Source organism: Schistocerca nitens, chromosome 12, assembly GCF_023898315.1.
Source record: "Schistocerca nitens isolate TAMUIC-IGC-003100 chromosome 12, iqSchNite1.1, whole genome shotgun sequence".
NCBI lineage: Eukaryota > Metazoa > Arthropoda > Insecta > Orthoptera > Acrididae > Schistocerca > Schistocerca nitens.
In genome coordinates, this window is record NC_064625.1 from 126,844,388 (window position 1) to 126,863,701 (window position 19,314).

A 19,314-nucleotide genomic window follows, 5' to 3' on the forward strand; every position below is an offset into this window, starting at 1 on the left:
TCCGAATGCGAAAATATTTTTTTGAGCCCACCCTACATAGGTAGGAATGATCGTCAAAATAAAATAAGAGAAATCAGAGCTCGAACTCAAAGGTTTAGGTTTTCGTTTTTCCCGCGCGCTGTTCGGGAGTGGAATGGTAGGGAGATAGTATGATTGTGGTTCGATGAACCCTCTGCCAAGCACTTAAATGTGAATTGCGGAGTAATCATGTAGATGTAGATGTAGATATAGAAAACTCGTTTTGTGAAAAACACCGCTGTACAAACATTTCAACGCTTCTATTCAGGCATAAAATGGAAACACGAGAGCGCAAAACTAGTTTCCTAGTTGTGTAGCATGAAAATGTAGTGACAGCGCAGTTATAAATAACAAATGAGTAGCGCTTAACAAGTTTTTGTTTTCCCTCGTATTAACTCCGGCTCGCCACGAGCGCCACGTAGTTCGCAATCCGGCCGCAACGCGGCGCTGCGCGCGCCCGCTCGGCTCCGACGTTACCCCCTACGCGCCTCTCGCGCCAAGTCGGGCGCGACAGTCAATTGTCGCCGGCGCGCGCGGTCCGTGGCGCTCGCGAGCTGCGATTGGTAGTCGCGCGTCGCCGCTCGGCCGCGTTTATTGCCCGCGAGTGTGTTCGACCGCTTCCCGCGCTTTCGAACCCGGTCTGCGTTCCGCGCGCAACCGCCGCCCGCTCCTTTCGAACTCCGCACCGCATCCGCGCGCGCGTGTGCGTGTGTGTCCATCTGCATTTCTCTCTGCCTGCCTTCGCCAAAAAGAGGAGACGCAATGACGGAAGTGGCCCAGCCGACGGAAGTCGTCAGCGCCGAACAGAACAAGGCGCCGATTCCAACGCCCTCTGACGTCAGCGAGGCCCAACACAAGACTGCGCCGCAGACGCAAGAACAACAACAACAACAGCAGCAGCAGCAGCAGCAGCCGGCCAACAACGGTGACGTCACACAGGCCGAGCCCTCAGAGTCTCCAGGTCCCAGCAACGGCACAGGTGCGTGGCCGAAAAGAAAAACAGAACAAAATAAAAAATTTATCGTCACAAGGGAACCTCCCCATCGCACCACCCTTAGATTTAGTTATAATTTGGCGCAGTGGATAGGCCTTGAAAAACTGATCAATCGAGAAAACACGAACAAGTTGTGTGGAACTATGAAAAAAATAAGCAAAATGTACAAACTGGGTAGTCCATGCGCAAGATATGCAACATCAAGGATAATGGGAGCGCAGGAGCGCCGTGGTCTCGTGGTTAGCGTGAGCAGCTGCAGAACGAGAGGTCCTTGGTTCAAGTCTTCTCTCGAGTGACAGGTTTAATTTATTATTTTCAGACAATTATTATCTGTCCGTCCGATGGGAAGCAGTGGTTGGGAAGGGAGTGAGACAGGGTTGTTGCCTCTCCCCGATGCTATTCAATCAGTATATTGAGCAAGCAGTAAAGGAAACGAAAGAAAAGTTCGGAGTAGGTATTAAAATCCATGGAGAAGAAATAAAAACTTTGAGGTTCGACTATGACATTGTAATTCTGTCAGAGACAGAAAAGGACTTGGAAGAGCAGTTGAACGGAATGGATAGTGTCTTGAAAAGAGGGTATAAGATGAATATCAACAAAAGCAAAACGAGGATAATGGAATGTAGTCGAATTAAGTCGGGCGATGCTGAGGGAATTAGATGAGGAAATGAGACACTTAAAGTAGTAAAGGAGTTTTGCTATTTGGGGAGCAAAATAACTGATGATGGTCGAAGTAGAGAGGATATAAAATGTAGACTGGCAATGGCAAGGAAACCGTTTCTGAAGAAGAGAAATTTGTTAACATCGAGTATGGATTTAAGTGTCAGGAAGTCGTTTCTGAAAGTATTTGTATGGAGTGTAGACATGTATGGAAGTGAAACATGGACGATAAATAGTTTAGACAAAAAGAGAATAGAAGCTTTCGAAATGTGGTAGAGGCAGACCAAGAGATGAATACACTAAGCAGATTCAGAAGGATGTAGGCTGCAGTAGGTACTGGGAGATGAAGAAGCTTGCACAGGATAGAATAGCATGGATAGCTGCATCAAACCAGTCTCTGGACTGAAGACCACAACAACAACAACCGTCCGATGCGAGGTAACTGACGGTCTACACACGGAAAAATATGAAAACGTGAAAAACATGTTTTGACAGAGCACAGGGAAAAAACTGTGCGACTGTGAAACGGTTGCATTCATTTGTTGCAGTTTATGTGACAAACTCTTATGTTTTCATGACTTTTTTGGGAGTGATTACCACATCCACAAGAAAACCTAAATCGGGCAAGGTAGAAGAATCTTTTTTACCCATTCGCCAGGTGTACAAGTTAGGTGGGTCGACAACATATTCCTGTCATCTGACGCACATGCCGCCACCGGTGCCGTAAAGAATATATCAGACGAGTTTTCCTGTGGACGAATCGGTTGACCTATGACCTTGCGATCAAATGTTTTCGGTTCCCATTGGAGAGGCACGTCCTTTCGTCTACTAATCGCACGGTTTTGCAGTGCGGTCGCAAAACACAGACACTGAACTTATTACAGTGAACGGATACGTCAATGAACGAACGGACAGATCATAACTTTGCGAAAATAAAGAAAGTAAATTTTTCACACGAAGGAAGACTTGAACCAAGGACCTCTCGTTTCGCAGCTGCTCACGCTAACCACAGGACCACGGCGCTCCTGAGCTCCTGATGTTGCCTATCTTGCACATGAACTACTCAGTTTGTATATTTTGATTATTTTTTTCATAGTTACACACAACTTCTTCCTGTTTTCTCGATTGATCTATGTTCAGGTTTTCAAGGCCTATCCACTGTGCCAACTTATAACTAAACCTGAGGGGGGTGCGATGGGGAGGTTCCCTTGTAAGTGATGTCTTCCTTACTGCTTGCGAAATTCCTCTTGCAGTGCCAGGCGTTCGCCCTAGATTCTGTCTGTACTGTAGTGGTTGGTCAACTCGCCACTCCAACTCCCCTATGCAGGGTGTTACAAAAAGGTACGGCCAAAATTTCAGGAAACATTCCTCACACACAAAGAAAGAAAATTTGTTATGTGGACATGTGTCCGGAAACGCTTACTTTCCATGTTAGAGCTCATTTTATTACTTCTCTTCGAATCACATTAATCATGGAATGGAAACACACAGCAACATAGCCGACCGAAGTGGCCGTGCGGTTAAAGGCGCTGCAGTCTGGAACCGCAAGACCGCTACGGTCGCAGGTTCGAATCCTGCCTCGGGCATGGATGTTTGTGATGTCCTTAGGTTAGTTAGGTTTAACTAGTTCTAAGTTCTAGGGGACTAATGACCTCAGCAGTTGAGTCCCATAGTGCTCAGAGCCATTTTTTGAACACAGCAACAGAACGTACCAGCGTGACTTCAAACACTTTGTTACAGGAAATGTTCAAAATGTCCTCCGTTAGCGAGGATACATGCATCCACCCTCCGTCGCATGGAATCCCTGATGCGCTGATGCAGCCCTGGGTAATGGCGTATTGTATCACAGCCGTCCACAACACGAGCACGAAGAGTCTCTACATTTGGTACCGGGGTTGCGTAGACAAGAGCTTTCAAATGCCCCCATAAATAAAAGTGAAGAGGGTTGAAGTCAGGAGAGCGTGGAGGCCATGGAATTGGTCCGCCTCCACCAATCCATCGGTCACCGAATCTGAACTTCACTTCGACTGAAATGTGCAGGAGCTCCATCGTGCATGAGCCACATGTTGTGTCGTACTTGTAAAGGCACATGTTCTAGCAGCACAGGTAGAGTATCCCGTATGAAATCATGATAACGTGCTCCATTGAGCGTAGGTGGAACGAAACTAAAATGAGCTCTAACATGGAAATTAAGCGTTTCCGGACACATTATTTGTGTGTGAGAAATGTTTCCTGAAAGTTTGGGCGTACCCAACACCATGTATATAAACTTTTTACGTGATAGTCCACCAACAGGCTACAGTAGGCACAGTAAATATTTTTACTGACCGTACAGGGAGAACATTAACAAATTCGACAAATTGCAGGGACGGGTTCCTAACTAAAAATAGAGGAGAAAAGGTCCTATGGGGAATGCATCGTTGCCAAGGTAGATGGCGCTGACGAATGAAAGTTGCTCTGAGCACGTGCCGTGTTTCTTGTGTTTCCAGGCTGTGTGATTGAGGCAGCATACTGTAAACAGCTGAATGGTTCGGTATTCATGTCGGGAACAAGCCGAGATGGTGTTTGTGTACGGCCAAGCAGATGGAAACGGTCGAGAGGCAGCACGGCTATATCAGAACAAGTACCCTCACAGACACCAACCACATCACACAACATTTCAAGGTCTTTTTGGGCTTTTCTGTGATCTTGGATCCTTTCAGACATACAGCAGGGAGACGGCGGACTGTGATCACACCAGATTTGGGACGAGGTTCTAGCCGACCGGTGTGGCCGAGCGGTTCTAGGTGCTTCAAATGGCTCCGAGCACTATGGGACTTAACATCTGAGGTCATCAGTCCCCTCCGGCCTAGGCGCTTGAGTCTGGTACAGCGCGACCGCAGGTTCGAATCCTGCCTCGGGAATGGATGTGTGTGATGTCGTTAGGTTAGTTAGGTTTAACTACACTCCTGGAAATGGAAAAAAGAACACATTGACACCGGTGTGTCAGACCCACCATACTTGCTCCGGACACTGCGAGAGGGCTGTACAAGCAATGATCACACGCACGGCACAGCGGACACACCAGGAACCGCGGTGTTGGCCGTCGAATGGCGCTAGCTGCGCAGCATTTGTGCACCGCCGCCGTCAGTGTCAGCCAGTTTGCCGTGGCATACGGAGCTCCATCGCAGTCTTTAACACTGGTAGCATGCCGCGACAGCGTGGACGTGAACCGTATGTGCAGCTGACGGACTTTGAGCGAGGGCGTATAGTGGGCATGCGGGAGGCCGGGTGGACGTACCGCCGAATTGCTCAACACGTGGGGCGTGAGGTCTCCACAGTACATCGATGTTGTCGCCAGTGGTCGGCGGAAGGTGCACGTGCCCGTCGACCTGGGACCGGACCGCAGCGACGCACGGATGCACGCCAAGACCGTAGGATCCTACGCAGTGCCGTAGGGGACCGCACCGCCACTTCCCAGCAAATTAGGGACACTGTTGCTCCTGGGGTATCGGCGAGGACGATTCGCAACCGTCTCCATGAAGCTGGGCTACGGCCCCGCACACCGTTAGGCCGTCTTCCGCTCACGCCCCAACATCGTGCAGCCCGCCTCCAGTGGTGTCGCGACAGGCGTGAATGGAGGGACGAATGGAGACGTGTCGTCTTCAGCGATGAGAGTCGCTTCTGCCTCGGTGCCAATGATGGTCGTATGCGTGTTTGGCGCCGTGCAGGTGAGCGCCACAATCAGGACTGCATACGACCGAGGCACACAGGGCCAACACCTGGCATCATGGTGTGGGGAGCGATCTCCTACACTGGCCGTACACCACTGGTGATCGTCGAGGGGACACTGAATAGTGCACGGTACATCCAAACCGTCATCGAACCCATCGTTCTACCATTCCTAGACCGGCAAGGGAACTTGCTGTTCCAACAGGACAATGCACGTCCGCATGTATCCCGTGCCACCCAACGTGCTCTAGAAGGTGTAAGTCAACTACCCTGGCCAGCAAGATCTCCGGATCTGTCCCCCATTGAGCATGTTTGGGACTGGATGAAGCGTCGTCTCACGCGGTCTGCACGTCCAGCACGAACGCTGGTCCAACTGAGGCGCCAGGTGGAAATGGCATGGCAAGCTGTTCCACAGGACTACATCCAGCATCTCTACGATCGTCTCCATGGGAGAATAGCAGCCTGCATTGCTGCGAAAGGTGGATATACACTGCACTAGTGCCGACATTGTGCATGCTCTGTTGCCTGTGTGTATGTGCCTGTGGTTCTGTCAGTGTGATCATGTGATGTATCTGACCCCAGGAATGTGTCAATAAAGTTTCCCCTTCCTGGGACAATGAATTCACGTTCTTATTTCAATTTCCAGGAGTGTAGTTCTAAGTTCTAGGGGACTGATGACCTCAGAAGTTAAGTCCCATAGTGTTGAGAGCCATTTGAACCATTTGAACGAGGTTCTACAGGATAGAGACGAACCCTAATACAAGGTTCAAGCAAGTGGCACGCCAACATTGAGTGAGCCAAACTACGATCACGTGTATCATGGATGACAACCGCTACTATCCCTGTCACCTGCAGCATACAAGGAACAAACGGCACGTGGTCAGAACTTTCATTCGTCAGCGTCATCTACCACGGCAACCATGCATTTCCGGACAAATGTTCTTACAACCTTTCCTCCATTTGCAGTAAGGAATCCAGTTTGTCGGTTTTATTAATGTTCAACCTGTATATGACCATTTAAGTATTGCTTAAATGTGGATTTATTGCGCTAAATGACGCCTGCATTACTTTACTTTTTATCACACAAAATGACATATTTTTGTCCAGTTTGTTATACAGTACGCGTAAACTAACCGTCGAGATCTGAAGTTTACATTCTGAAAAATTGTAGTATCTCTGTAACAAGCAAATTTTCACACAGAACTGAATTCCAGGGTTTGTATTTGCACTCGATAGGTAAAAAAAGGGAAAACTGCAAAACTGAGCCGGCCGGGGTTGCCGTGCGGTTCTAGGCGCTACAGTCTGGAACCGCGTGACCGCTACGGTCGCAGGTTCGAATGCTGCCTCGGGCATGGATGTATGTGATGTCCTTAGGTTAGTTAGGCTTAAGTAGTTCTAAGTTCTAGGGGAGTGATGACCTAAGAAGTTAAGTCCCATAGCGCTCAGAACCATTTGAACCATTTGCAAAATTGACATTCAGTTCTGGGATTTCCATTTCGCTCTACCGCCAGTCACAACACATTCAGTTTCAACCAACACTTCAGGTATTTTATTGGAGAAAGAGACAGGTGTTCATCACCAATGACCTGAAGTTCCTCTGAAAAGATCCACTTGTTCACGAGCAGAATTGTGATTAATGGCAATGGCAAAATCAATGTTTTTCTTCTGTTTATTGATCTGTATCACTGACGGCTCCCTCCAACCACCGCCTCAACAGTTTCATTAAATTTACGATCGTTAAAACTGGTGCTTTCCTTGAAAAACATTATGTACTGTAGTGTCTGAGGAAACCGTGACGCATGTCAGCAACATGTGTCAACAACAAACAGAGGAGGTGACAATGCAACCGACAACAAAACATTGTTGGATTAGCAATTTGAGGTGGGTCAGTGACGTATGAAAACATTGCTCCAGAACTGACTTTGGAAGGGAAGTTCGAAAATTCTCGCGTGGTCTAAGAGACCACACCTATGTGAGTTACGGGTTAGCAGTAAAATTTATACGACAGACTTACGGCAGTTAAATCGTTGAAAATAATTACTCACCGGATACTTTACGTAGAAATTTCACAAACCTGATGAAAATGTTTTTGGGTCGAGAGGAATATTCGATACAAGTCGTCGGCCTTTGCTCAGTGACGTAATGTTGATGGGAACAGTCATGTCACCTTTTGATGCATACATTCGCAGTTTTTTTGTTAGTTGGTAAAGCCAACGAATGTGAGAGCAAGGAAAAAAGAACTTGTTTTGATGACAGATCGATCTGTAATTTTGTGCGAAGTTTATGTTGCCATTTATTGTTTTCTAATATAAGGTCAAACCTTTATTTGTAGAGCTTTAATCTACTGCTCTAATTTGCCATATTAGAATCTAGAAATCAGTGGTAATTCTGAGTAACTATGTTCTGCAGGTGGGTTGCTTTGTAATCATTCTATTGATCTTCTTATATCAGCTCTAAATATATGTTAGGTTGGAAGATGGCAGTTTGGTTTCGAGTTGGCGAAGCAAACGAATGTGATACTGAAAGAAACATGATTGTGGTAGCAGGCTGATGTGTACTGTAGCTCAATTCATTTGAAAAAATTGCCAATAACATCACGTGATATTGTTTACGGCCTCTATATCTACATAGATATTCCGCGAGCCACCGTACGGTGCATGCATGTACCACTACTTGTCATTTCCTCGCAAATAGAGCGAGGGAAAAGCGAATGTCTGTGTGCCTCTATATAAGCCCTAATTTCTCGTATCTTATCTTCGTGGTCCTTACGCGCAAGGTACGACGGTGAGTCAAATGTAAACCTTAAATATTTTTTTTTAAATACTATTTGTTGTGCAGAAGTGGTACAAAGCTGTATCACTTTTCAACATAATCCCCACGCTGAATGCAAGTCCTCCAGCGCCTACAAAATGCATAAATTCCTTTAGAAAAAAATTCTTTTGGTAGTCCGCGCAACCACTCATGAACCACGTGGCGTACCTCTTCATCAGAACGGAACTTCTTTCCTGCCATTGCGTCTTTGAGTGGTCCAAACATATGGAAATCAATTGGGGTAAGGTCCGGTGAGTATGGTGTATGAGGAAGACACTGAAAATGCATGTCTCTGATTGTTACAAGTGTTGTACGGGCAGTGTGGGGCCTTACATTGTCATGTTGCAAAAGGACACCTGCTGACAGCGATCCACGTCGCTTTGATTTGATTGCAGGCCGCAGATGATTTTTTAGGAGATCTGTGTATGATGCACTGGTGACAGTGGTCTCTCTAGACATGTAATTCTCCAAAATGACGCCTTTTTCGTCCCAAAAGAGAGTCAGCATAACCTTCCCTGCTGATGGTTCTGTTCGAAACTTCTTTGGTTTTGGTGATGAGAAATGGCGCCATTCCTTGCTCGCTCTCTTCGTTTCTTGTTGGTGAAAGTGAACCAAGGTTTTGTCCCCAGTAACGATTCTTGCAAGGAAGCCATCACCTTCTACATCTACATCTACATCTATACTCCGCGAGCCACCTTACGGTGTGTGGCGGAGGGTACTTATTGTACCACTATCTGATCCCCCCTTCCCTGTTCCATTCACGAATTGTGCGTGGGAAGAACGACTGCTTGTAAGTCTCCGTATTTGCTCTAATTTCTCGGATCTTTTCGTTGTGATCATTACGCGAGATATATGTGGGCGGTAGTAATATGTTGCCCATCTCTTCCCGGAATGTGCTCTCTCGTAATTTCGATAATAAACCTCTCCGTATTGCGTAACGCCTTTCTTGAAGTGTCCGCCATTGGAGCTTGTTCAGCATCTCCGTAACGCTCTCGCGCTGACTAAATGTCCCCATGACGAATCGCGCTGCTTTTCGCTGGATCATGTCTATCTCTTCTATTAATCCAACCTGGTAAGGGTCCCATACTGATGAGCAATACTCAAGAATCGGACGAACAAGCGTTTTGTAAGCTACTTCTTTCGTCGATGAGTCACATTTTCTTAGAATTCTTCCTATGAATCTCAACCTGGCGCCTGCTTTTCCCACTATTTGTTTTATGTGATCATTCCACTTCAGATCGCTCCGGATAGTAACTCCTAAGTATTTTACGGTCGTTACCGCTTCCAATGATTTACCACCTATGGCATAATCGTACTGGAATGGATTTCTGCCCCTATGTATGCGCATTATATTACATTTATCTACGTTTAGGGAAAGCTGCCAGCTGTCGCACCATTCATTAATCCTCTGCAGGTCTTCCTGGAGTACGTACGAGTCTTCTGATGTTGCTACTTTCTTGTAGACAACCGTGTCATCTGCAAATAGCCTCACGGAGCTACCGATGTTGTCAACTAAGTCATTTATGTATATTGTAAACAATAAAGGTCCTATCACGCTTCCTTGCGGTACTCCCGAAATTACCTCTACATCTGCAGATTTTGAACCGTTAAGAATGACATGTTGTGTTCTTTCTTCTAGGAAATCCTGAATCCAATCACAAACCTGGTCCGATATTCCGTAAGCTCGTATTTTTTTCACTAAACGTAAGTGCGGAACCGTATCAAATGCCTTCCTGAAGTCCAGGAATACGGCATCAATCTGCTCGCCAGTGTCTACGGCACTGTGAATTTCTTGGACAAATAGGGCGAGCTGAGTTTCACATGATCTCTGTTTGCGGAATCCATGTTGGTTATGATGAAGGAGATTTGTATTATCTAAGAACGTCATAATACGAGAACATAAAACATGTTCCATTATTCTACAACAGATTGACGTAAGCGAAATAGGCCTATAATTATTCGCATCTGATTTATGCCCCTTCTTGAAAATGGGAACGACCTGCGCTTTCTTCCAGTCGCTAGGTACTTTACGTTCTTTCAGAGATCTACGATAAATTGCTGATAGAAAGGGGGCAAGTTCTTTAGCATAATCACTGTAGAATCTTACGGGTATCTCGTCTGGTCCGGATGCTTTTCCGCTACTAAGTGATAGCAGTTGTTTTTCAATTCCGATATCGTTTATTTCAATATTTTCCATTTTGGCGTCCGTGCGACGGCTGAAGTCAGGGACCGTGTTACGATTTTCCGCAGTGAAACAGTTTCGGAACACTGAATTCAGTATTTCTGCCTTTCTTCGGTCGTCCTCTGTTTCGGTGCCATCGTGGTCAACGAGTGACTGAATAGGGGATTTAGATCCGCTTACCGATTTTACATATGACCAAAACTTTTTAGGGTTCTTGTTTAGATTGTTTGCCAATGTTTTATGTTTGAATTCGTTGAATGCTTCTCTCATTGCTCTCTTTACGCTCTTTTTCGCTTCGTTCAGCTTTTCCTTATCAGCTATGATTCGACTACTCTTAAACCTATGATGAAGCTTTCTTTGTTTCCGTAGTACCTTTCGTACATGATTGTTATACCACGGTGGATCTTTCCCCTCGCTTTGGACCTTAGTCGGTACGAACTTATCTAAGGCGTACTGGACGATGTTTCTGAATTTTTTCCATTTTTGTTCCACATCCTCTTCCTCAGAAATGAACGTTTGATGGTGGTCACTCAGATATTCTGCGATTTGTGCCCTATCACTCTTGTTAAGCAAATATATTTTCCTTCCTTTCTTGGCATTTCTTATTACACTTGTAGTCATTGATGCAACCACTGACTTATGATCACTGATACCCTCTTCTACATTCACGGAGTCGAAAAGTTCCGGTCTATTTGTTGCTATGAGGTCTAAAACGTTAGCTTCACGAGTTGGTTCTCTAACTATCTGCTCGAAGTAATTCTCGGACAAGGCAGTCAGGATAATGTCACAAGAGTCTCTGTCCCTGGCTCCAGTTCTGATTGTGTGACTATCCCATTCTATACCTGGTAGATTGAAGTCTCCCCCTATTACAATAGTATGATCACGAAACTTCTTCACGACGTTCTGCAGGTTCTCTCTGAGGCGCTCAACTACTACGGTTGCTGATGCAGGTGGTCTATAGAAGCATCCGACTATCATATCAGACCCACCTTTGATACTTAACTTAACCCAGATTATTTCACATTCGCATTCGCTAATAACTTCACTGGATATTATTGAATTCTTTACTGCTATAAATACTCCTCCACCATTGGCGTTTATCCTATCCTTGCGGTATATATTCCATTCTGTGTCTAGGATTTCGTTACTGTTCACTTCCGGTTTTAACCAACTTTCCGTTCCTAATACTATATGCGCACTATTTCCTTCAATAAGAGATACTAATTCAGGAACCTTGCCCTGGATACTCCTGCAGTTTACCAATATTACGTTGACTTTTCCTGTTTTTGGTCTCTGAGGACGGACGTTCTTTATCAACGATGATGATGTCCTCTCTGGTAAGCCGTCAGGTATTTTATCGTTTCGCCCAAGGGGGGGTCCCTCTAACCTAAAAAACCCCCGTGTGCACGCCACACGTACTCAGCTACCCTAGTAGCTGCTTCCGGTGTGTAGTGCACGCCTGACCTGTCTAGGGGGGCCCTACAGTTCTCCACCCAATAACGGAGGTCGATGAATTTGCAACCATTATAGTCGCAGAGTCGTCTGAGCCTCTGGTTTAGACCCTCCACACGGCTCCAAACCAGAGGACCGCGATCGACTCTGGGCACTATGCTGCAGATATTAAGCTCAGCTTGCACTCCGCGTGCGATGCTGGTTGTCTTCACCTTCTCGTTCAAAGCGCCGAAGAAGTTCTTCACAAGCATCAACACGTCGTTCTCTCATTTCAGGAGTCAGCTGCCGTGGCACCCATCTTGCAGACACTTTGTGAAACTGGAGCACATCGTGCACAATGTGGTGTGGTGACGCGTGACTAATCTGTAAACATGCTAAATGTCATTCAGTGTCACTCGGCGGTTTTCCTTCACTATGGCTTCAGCTGCTGCAATGTTCTGTGGAGTCACAACTCGTTGTGCCTGACCTGGACGAGGAGCATCTTCCACTGAAGTCACACCACTTACGAAATTCCTACTCCATTCGTAGACTTGTTGCTGTGACAAACATTCGTCGATGAATTTCAATAGGTTCCACACCTTCACTACACAAAAACCAAATAACCGAACGCTGTTCTTCCCTGGTGCAAGTCGCAAGTAGGGCGGCCATCTTTATACTGATACTGCGACGGTATGTGTGCATCTGCACTATGCTGCCACCTACAGGGCATTCTTCACGCTGTTTGTAGCACGCTTACCAACTTACAGGATAACGGCACGAAATTTCCATTTGTTATTACAAATTTAATGTTTTCATTTGACTCACTGTCGTATTGTTGGCGACAGTAGAATCGTTCGGCAGTCAGCTTCGTGTGTCGGTTCTCTAAATTTTCTCAATAGCGTATCTCGAAAAGAACGCCGGCTTCTCTCTAGGGATTCCCATTTGACTTCCAGAGGCATCTCCGTGAGACTATTGTTCCAACATACCGGTAACAAATCTAGAAGCCCGCCTCTGACTTGCCTCTATGGCTTCCTTCAGCCCGACCTGGTACGGATCCCAAACACTGGAGTAGTGCTCAAGAACAGGTCGCTCCAGTGTCCTATATGCGGTCTCCTTTACAGGTCAACCAGTCCTTCCTAAAATTCTCCCAATAAACCGAAATCGGCCATACTCCTACCCTACCACAGTTCTCACATGCTCTTTCCATCTCAAGTCGCTTTTCAAAGTTTCGCCCAGTAATACTGTATCCGAACATTACCGGTTTGCACTTGCTACTCACCCGCATAAACTTACATATTTCCATATTTAGGGGTAGCTGCCATTCATCACACAAACTGGATATTTTGTGGAAGTCGTCTTGTATCTTACAACAGTCACTTTGTCCGCGGCTCGTGGTCTTGCGGTAGCGTTCTCGCTTCCCGCGCATGGGGTCCCGGGTTCGATTCCCGGCGGGGTCAGGGATTTTTCCTGCCTGGAGGTGACTGGGAGTTATTGTGTCGTCTGTATCATCATTCTTATTCATCCCCAATAGTGTCGGAGGAAGGCAATGGCAACCTACCTCTTCTCGGGTCTTGCCTAGTACAGCTGTGCGGGTCTCCCGCATCGTCCCCTACGCTCCTGGGAGTATGGGACCTCATCATCATCATCACAGTTACTTTACTACGACACCCTACAGTAAACAACAGCATCATCAGCAAACAACCTCACATTGTTGCCCACCCTATCAAACAAATCATTTATGTATATAAACAACTTCGGCCCTATTACACTTCCCTGGAGCATGTTTTCTATCTCACTGAAAACCGTGTTTCCTATGTCACTGATCAATGCTGATGACTCATATAGAACTTCCCTCTATGCCTAATGTCTTTCTAACCCCTACCGCCCGATGTGAAAGCTGGAACAGCCACTTTTGTGCGGTCGGGACCAAGTTAACCACCACTACGTGTACACGAACCTGGATGCACTAAGCTGCCGTGGTAGATCCAGATCAGACAGCACACGAAAAGGTAATCACTATCTTGATAGCTAATAAGAAGTGAAATATTCTAGTTCGTAAGATGAGGATAGAGAGAGAACGCGGCTACTGTCATTGCTAAAAATTGCAACTTCCACGGAACGTAGAGTTATTTCGAATAGTACTGCCGCTTCTACGTAAATGTTATCCCACGCAATAAAAATGAAAGTTGAATTACACTACTGGCCATTAAAATTGCTATACCAAGAAGAAATGCAGATGATAAACGGGTATTCATTGCGCAAATATATTATACTAGAACTGACATGTGATTACATTTTCACGCAATTTGGGTGCATAGATCCTGAGAAATCAGACCCCAGAACAACCATCTCTGGCCATAATAACGGCCTTGATACGCCTAGGCATTGAGTCAAACAGAGCTTGGATGGCGTGTACAGGAACAGCTGCCCAAGTAGCTTCAACACGATACCACAGTTCATCAAGAGTAGTGACTGACGTATTGTGACGAGCCAGTTGCTCGGCCACTATTGACCAGACGTTTTCAATTGGTGAGAGGCCTGGAGAATGTGCTGGCCAGGGCAGCAGTCGAACATTTTCTGTATCCAGAAAGGCCCGTACAGGACCTGCAACAAGCGGTCGCGCATTATCCTGCTGAAATGTAGTGTTTCGCAGGGATATAATGAAGGGTAGAGCCACGGGTCGTAACTCATCTGAAATGTAACGTCCACTGTTCAAAGTGCCATGAATGTGAACAAGAAGTGACCGAGACGTGTAACCAATGGCACGCCATACCATCACGCCGGGTGATACGGCAGTATGGCGATGACGAATACATGCTTCCAATGTACGTTCACCACGATGTCGCCAAACACGGATGCGACCATAACGATGCTGTAAACAGAACCTGGATTCGTCCGAAAAAATGACGTTTTGCCATTCGTGCACCCAGGTTCATCGTTGCGTACATCATCGCAGGCGCTCCTGTCTGTAATGCAGCGTCAAGGGTAACCACAGCCGTGGTCTCCGAGCTGACAGTCCGTGCAGCTGGAAACGTGATGGTACGCATTTCTCCTCCTTACACGAGGCGTCACAACAACGTTTCACCAGGCAACGCCGGTCAACTGCTGTTTGTGTATGAGAAATCGGTTGGAAACTTTCCTCATGTTAGTACGTTGTAGGTGTCGCCACCGGCGCCAACCTAGTGTGAATGCTCTGAAAAGCTAATCATTTGCATATCACAGCGTCTTCTTTCCATCGGTTAAATTTCGCGTCTGTAGCACGTCATCTTCGTGGTGTAGCAATTTTAATGGCCAGTAGTGTAGTTGCAATTTATTCATTTATTAACAACGCATTTGACCTTCGTGGGGAAAATTGTCACCTTCGTGAGAGATCTTCAGCTTATTTATAGAGATGATAAAAACATTGCAATGAATAGTAAACCAAGTACGGCCTTAGAAGGGTCTGCTACTGAAATTTTCATGGACATTAATAATTCGTTCGTATCCAGTTCTGTGTCACTAAATCTTGAATAAACATACTATATACAGTTCAGAACTTGTAAAAGGTTTCCTGCCAGTATATTGCCCAAAACATGACGACAAGCCAATAGACGAAGATGACAGTGTTAAGTTCTTGGGGTTACAGCTTGATAATAAATTTAACTGGGAGGAGCATACCATAGAACTGCTGAAGCGCCGACACAAATCTCTGTTTTGTCAGACGTAGGTGATTTAAAAATAAAGAAGGTAGCGTACGATTGGGCTTACTTTCATTCCATAATGTCATACTGGATTATTTTCTACGGTAACTCACTTCATGGAATGAATACTAGAAATGAGAATAACTTTCAATTACTTACTTTGTTCAAAATGGTGCCCACTATTCAGCAATACTAATTTTCAATAATATAACAGCAGCCATAAAAAGTTTAACTAATAATAAAGTCCAGTTTAAGAAGAGAACAAAAGATTTATTGGTGTTCAACTTCTTCTGCTCCACTGATAATTTTTTTTTCCTTAGCAAGCCCTCTCCATGAGCAACTCGACCACACCATACACCACCGCCTCCGAATTTTGCTGTTGGCACTACATACGCTGGCAGATGATATTCACCGGGCATTCGCCATACCCACACCTTGCCATCGGATCGCCACATTGTGTGACGTGATTCGTCGCTGCACACAACGTTTTTTCAGTGTTCAATCGTCCAATGTTTACGCTCCTTACACCTGGCTTATGAAGCCGCTCGACCATCAAATCCAAATTTTCTCACCTTCCGCCTAACTGTCATAGTACTTGCAGTGGATCGTGATGCAGTTTGGATTATTCCTGTGTGATGGTCTGTATAGATGTCTACGTATTACACATTACAACCCTCTTTAAGTGTTGGCTGTCTCTGTCAGTTAACAGACAAGGTCAGCCTACACGCTTTTGTGCTGTACGTGTCCCTTCACGTTTCCACTTCAATATCATATCTCAAACAGTGGACCTAGGGATGTTTAGGAGTGTAGGAAACACGCGTGCAGTCGTATGACACAAGTGACATCCAATCACCTGACCACGTTCGATGTCCGTGGACCGTCCCATTCTGCTCTCTCATGATGTCTAATGACTATTTAGGTCGCTGATATGGAGTACCTCGTAGTAGGTGGCAGCACAATGCACCTAATATGAAAAACGCATGTTTTGGGTGGTGTCCTGATACGTTTGATCACATAGTGTATGTCTTTGGCCAGAACATCGGTCACCGTAGGTTCAACTCAGGCCAAGTATATGATCGTCGAGACAGTGAGACTGACGAAGAGTGTAGACAGCGTTTGAAGGCAAATCGAATAAGAATTTCTCAAATGCGAACCGTAATGAGGATATAGTCGAGTTAGACTCGCTAAGTTGGATCTTACGACCGGCCGCTGTGGCCGAGCGGTTCTAGGCGCTTCAGTCCGGAACCGCGCGACTGCTACGGTCGCAGGTTCTAAGCCTGTCTCGGGCATGGATGTGTGTAATGTCCTTAGGTTAGTTAGGTTTAAGTAGTTCTAAGTTCTAGGAGACTGATGACCTCAGATGTTAAGTCCCACAGTGCTCAGAGCCGTTTGAACCATTTTTGATATTACGCACAAAATAAGTTGAAACGTCGAAAAAACAGACGACCAAACGTGTGTTAATGGTGTAGTGAATGTAGCAGAATATTGTCAAGTGGTGTTCCACAGAACCCAAAGAAATTTTGGTCCTATGTAAAGGCTGTTACTGCGTCAGCGTTAGTGTCCAGTCGCTAGTGAATGAGGCTGTAACTGAAACTGAGGGCAGCAAAGCAATTCTTAACTACACTTTCACATGTTGCTTCACAAAGGAAAACCCAGGAGAAATGTCTCAATTTAATCCTCATATCACTGAAAAGATGAATGAAATAAGTTCAAATGGTTCAAATGGCTCTGAGCACTATGGGACTTAACATCTATGGTCATCAGTCCCCTAGAACTTAGAACTACTTAAACCTAACTAACCTAAGGACATCAAACAACACCCAGCCATCACGAGGCAGAGAAAATCCCTGACCCCGCCGGGAATCGAACCCGGGAACCCGGGCGTGGGAAGCGAGAACGCTACCGCACGACCACGAGATGCGGGCAATGAAATAAGTATTAGTGTCAGTGGTATTGAGAAACAGCTTAAATCGTTAAAATTGTGCCAAGCCCCAGGTACCGATGGAATCCCTGTCAGATTGTGTACTGAATTTGCCGCTGAATTGGCTCCTCTCCTAACTATAGTCTGTCGCCGATCCCTCGAACAGAAAACTGTGCGCAGTTCCTGGAACAACGCACAGGTCACACCCATCTACAAGAAGGGTGGTAGAAGTGATCCACAAAAATACCGTCCAGTATCCTCGACATCGATTTGTTGTAAAATCTTAGAACATATCATGAGCTCAAACAAAATGTATCTTGAACAAAAAGACCTCCTCGATGCCAGCCAGTATCGTTTTCGAAAACATCGATGATGTGAAACCCAATTCGCACTTTCCTCACATGACACACCGAAAGCTTTGGATCGAGGCAACCAGGTAGATGCAGCGTTTCTTCGTTTCTGAAAAGCCAGTACCCGCGATCCGCCACGAATTCCTCTCCTGTGCCAACCTCTTCATCTCAGAGTAGCACTTGCAACCTACGTCCTCAATTACATGCTGGCTGTATTCAAATCTCTGTCTTCGTCTACGTTTTTGCCCTCTACAGCTCCCTCTAGTACTGTGGAAGTCATACCCTCATGTCTTAACAGATGTCCTATCATCCTGTCCCTTCTCCTTATCTGTGTTTCCTCTCCAGTTCTGCACAGAACCTCCTCATTCCTTACCTTATCGGTCCACCTAATTTTCAACATTCTTTTCTAGCACCACATCTCAAATGCTTCGATTCTCTTCTGTTCCGGTTTTCCCACAGTCCATGTTTCACTACCATACAATGCTGTACTCCAGACGTACATCCTCAGAAATTTCTTCCTCCAGTTAAGGCCCATTATTAGTAGACTTCTCTTGGCCAGGAATGCCGTTTCTGCGATTGCTAGTCTGCTTTTGATGTCCTCCTTGGTCCGTCCGTCATTGGTTATTTTACTGCCTAGGTTACATGTTGTATGGAGTGTAGCCATGTATGGAAGTGAAACATGGTCGATAAATAGTTTAGACAAGAAGAGAATAGAAGCTTTCGAAATGTGGTGCTACAGAATTATGCTGAAGATTAGATGGGTAGATCACATAACTAATGAGGAGGTATTGAATAGGATTGGGGAGAAGAGGAGTTTGTGGCACAACTAGAAGAAGGGATCGGTTGGTAGGACATGTTCTGATGCATCAAGGGATCACCAATTTAGTATTGGAGGGCAGAGTGGAGGGTAAAAATCGTAGAGGGAGACCAAGAGATGAATACACTAAGCAGATTCAGAAGGATAGAGGGCGCAGTACGTACTGGGAGATGAAGAAGCTTGCACGGGATAGAGTAGCATGGAGAGCTGCATCAAACCAGTCTCAGGACTGAAGACCACAACAACAACAGGTTAGATAATAGTAATAAATAAAGAATATAAGAGAAAGTAAGATAAAATGTTTCCATTGGGTAGAAACGAACGATAGACATTGCATACACTGAAGTTACATGCTACACCAGAAAGTGGAGCAAATTGTTCGTAATATTTTGTACTTTTTTTTTTCAAGCATTGTATCGTATTGCTTCAGGAATTTGGCGTGTGGTCAGTGGTCCTTAGATCCAGCGAGAAAGAATGAAATCGGAAACGTCAGTGCCTTGTGAGGTGGAGAGGTTGGCACAATAAGTGGATGTGAGGGTGGCTCGCGGGGGAAGATATGGAAAAAAAGTTTCTGTTGAGTATGGTTCAAATGGCTCTGAGCACTATGGGACTTAACTTCTGAGGTCATAAGTCCCCTAGAACGTAGAACTGCTTAAACCTAACTAACCTAAGGACATCACACACATCCATGCCCGAGGCAGGATTCGAACCTGCGACCGTAGCGGTCGCGCGGTTCCAG

The 19,314-nt window shown here is 45.7% G+C and overlaps 1 protein-coding gene across 1 annotated transcript in view; it reads left to right on the forward strand.

The window, feature by feature from the left end:
- The first annotated feature begins 780 nt into the window (after positions 1 to 780).
- Positions 781 to 19,314, forward strand: part of LOC126214953 (protein hunchback-like) — a 134,395-nt gene continuing 115,861 nt past the window's right edge. The window contains exon 1 of the mRNA XM_049941589.1: positions 781 to 997. Coding sequence (XP_049797546.1) covers positions 781 to 997 — 217 coding nt within the window. The remainder of the gene's footprint in view (positions 998 to 19,314) is intronic.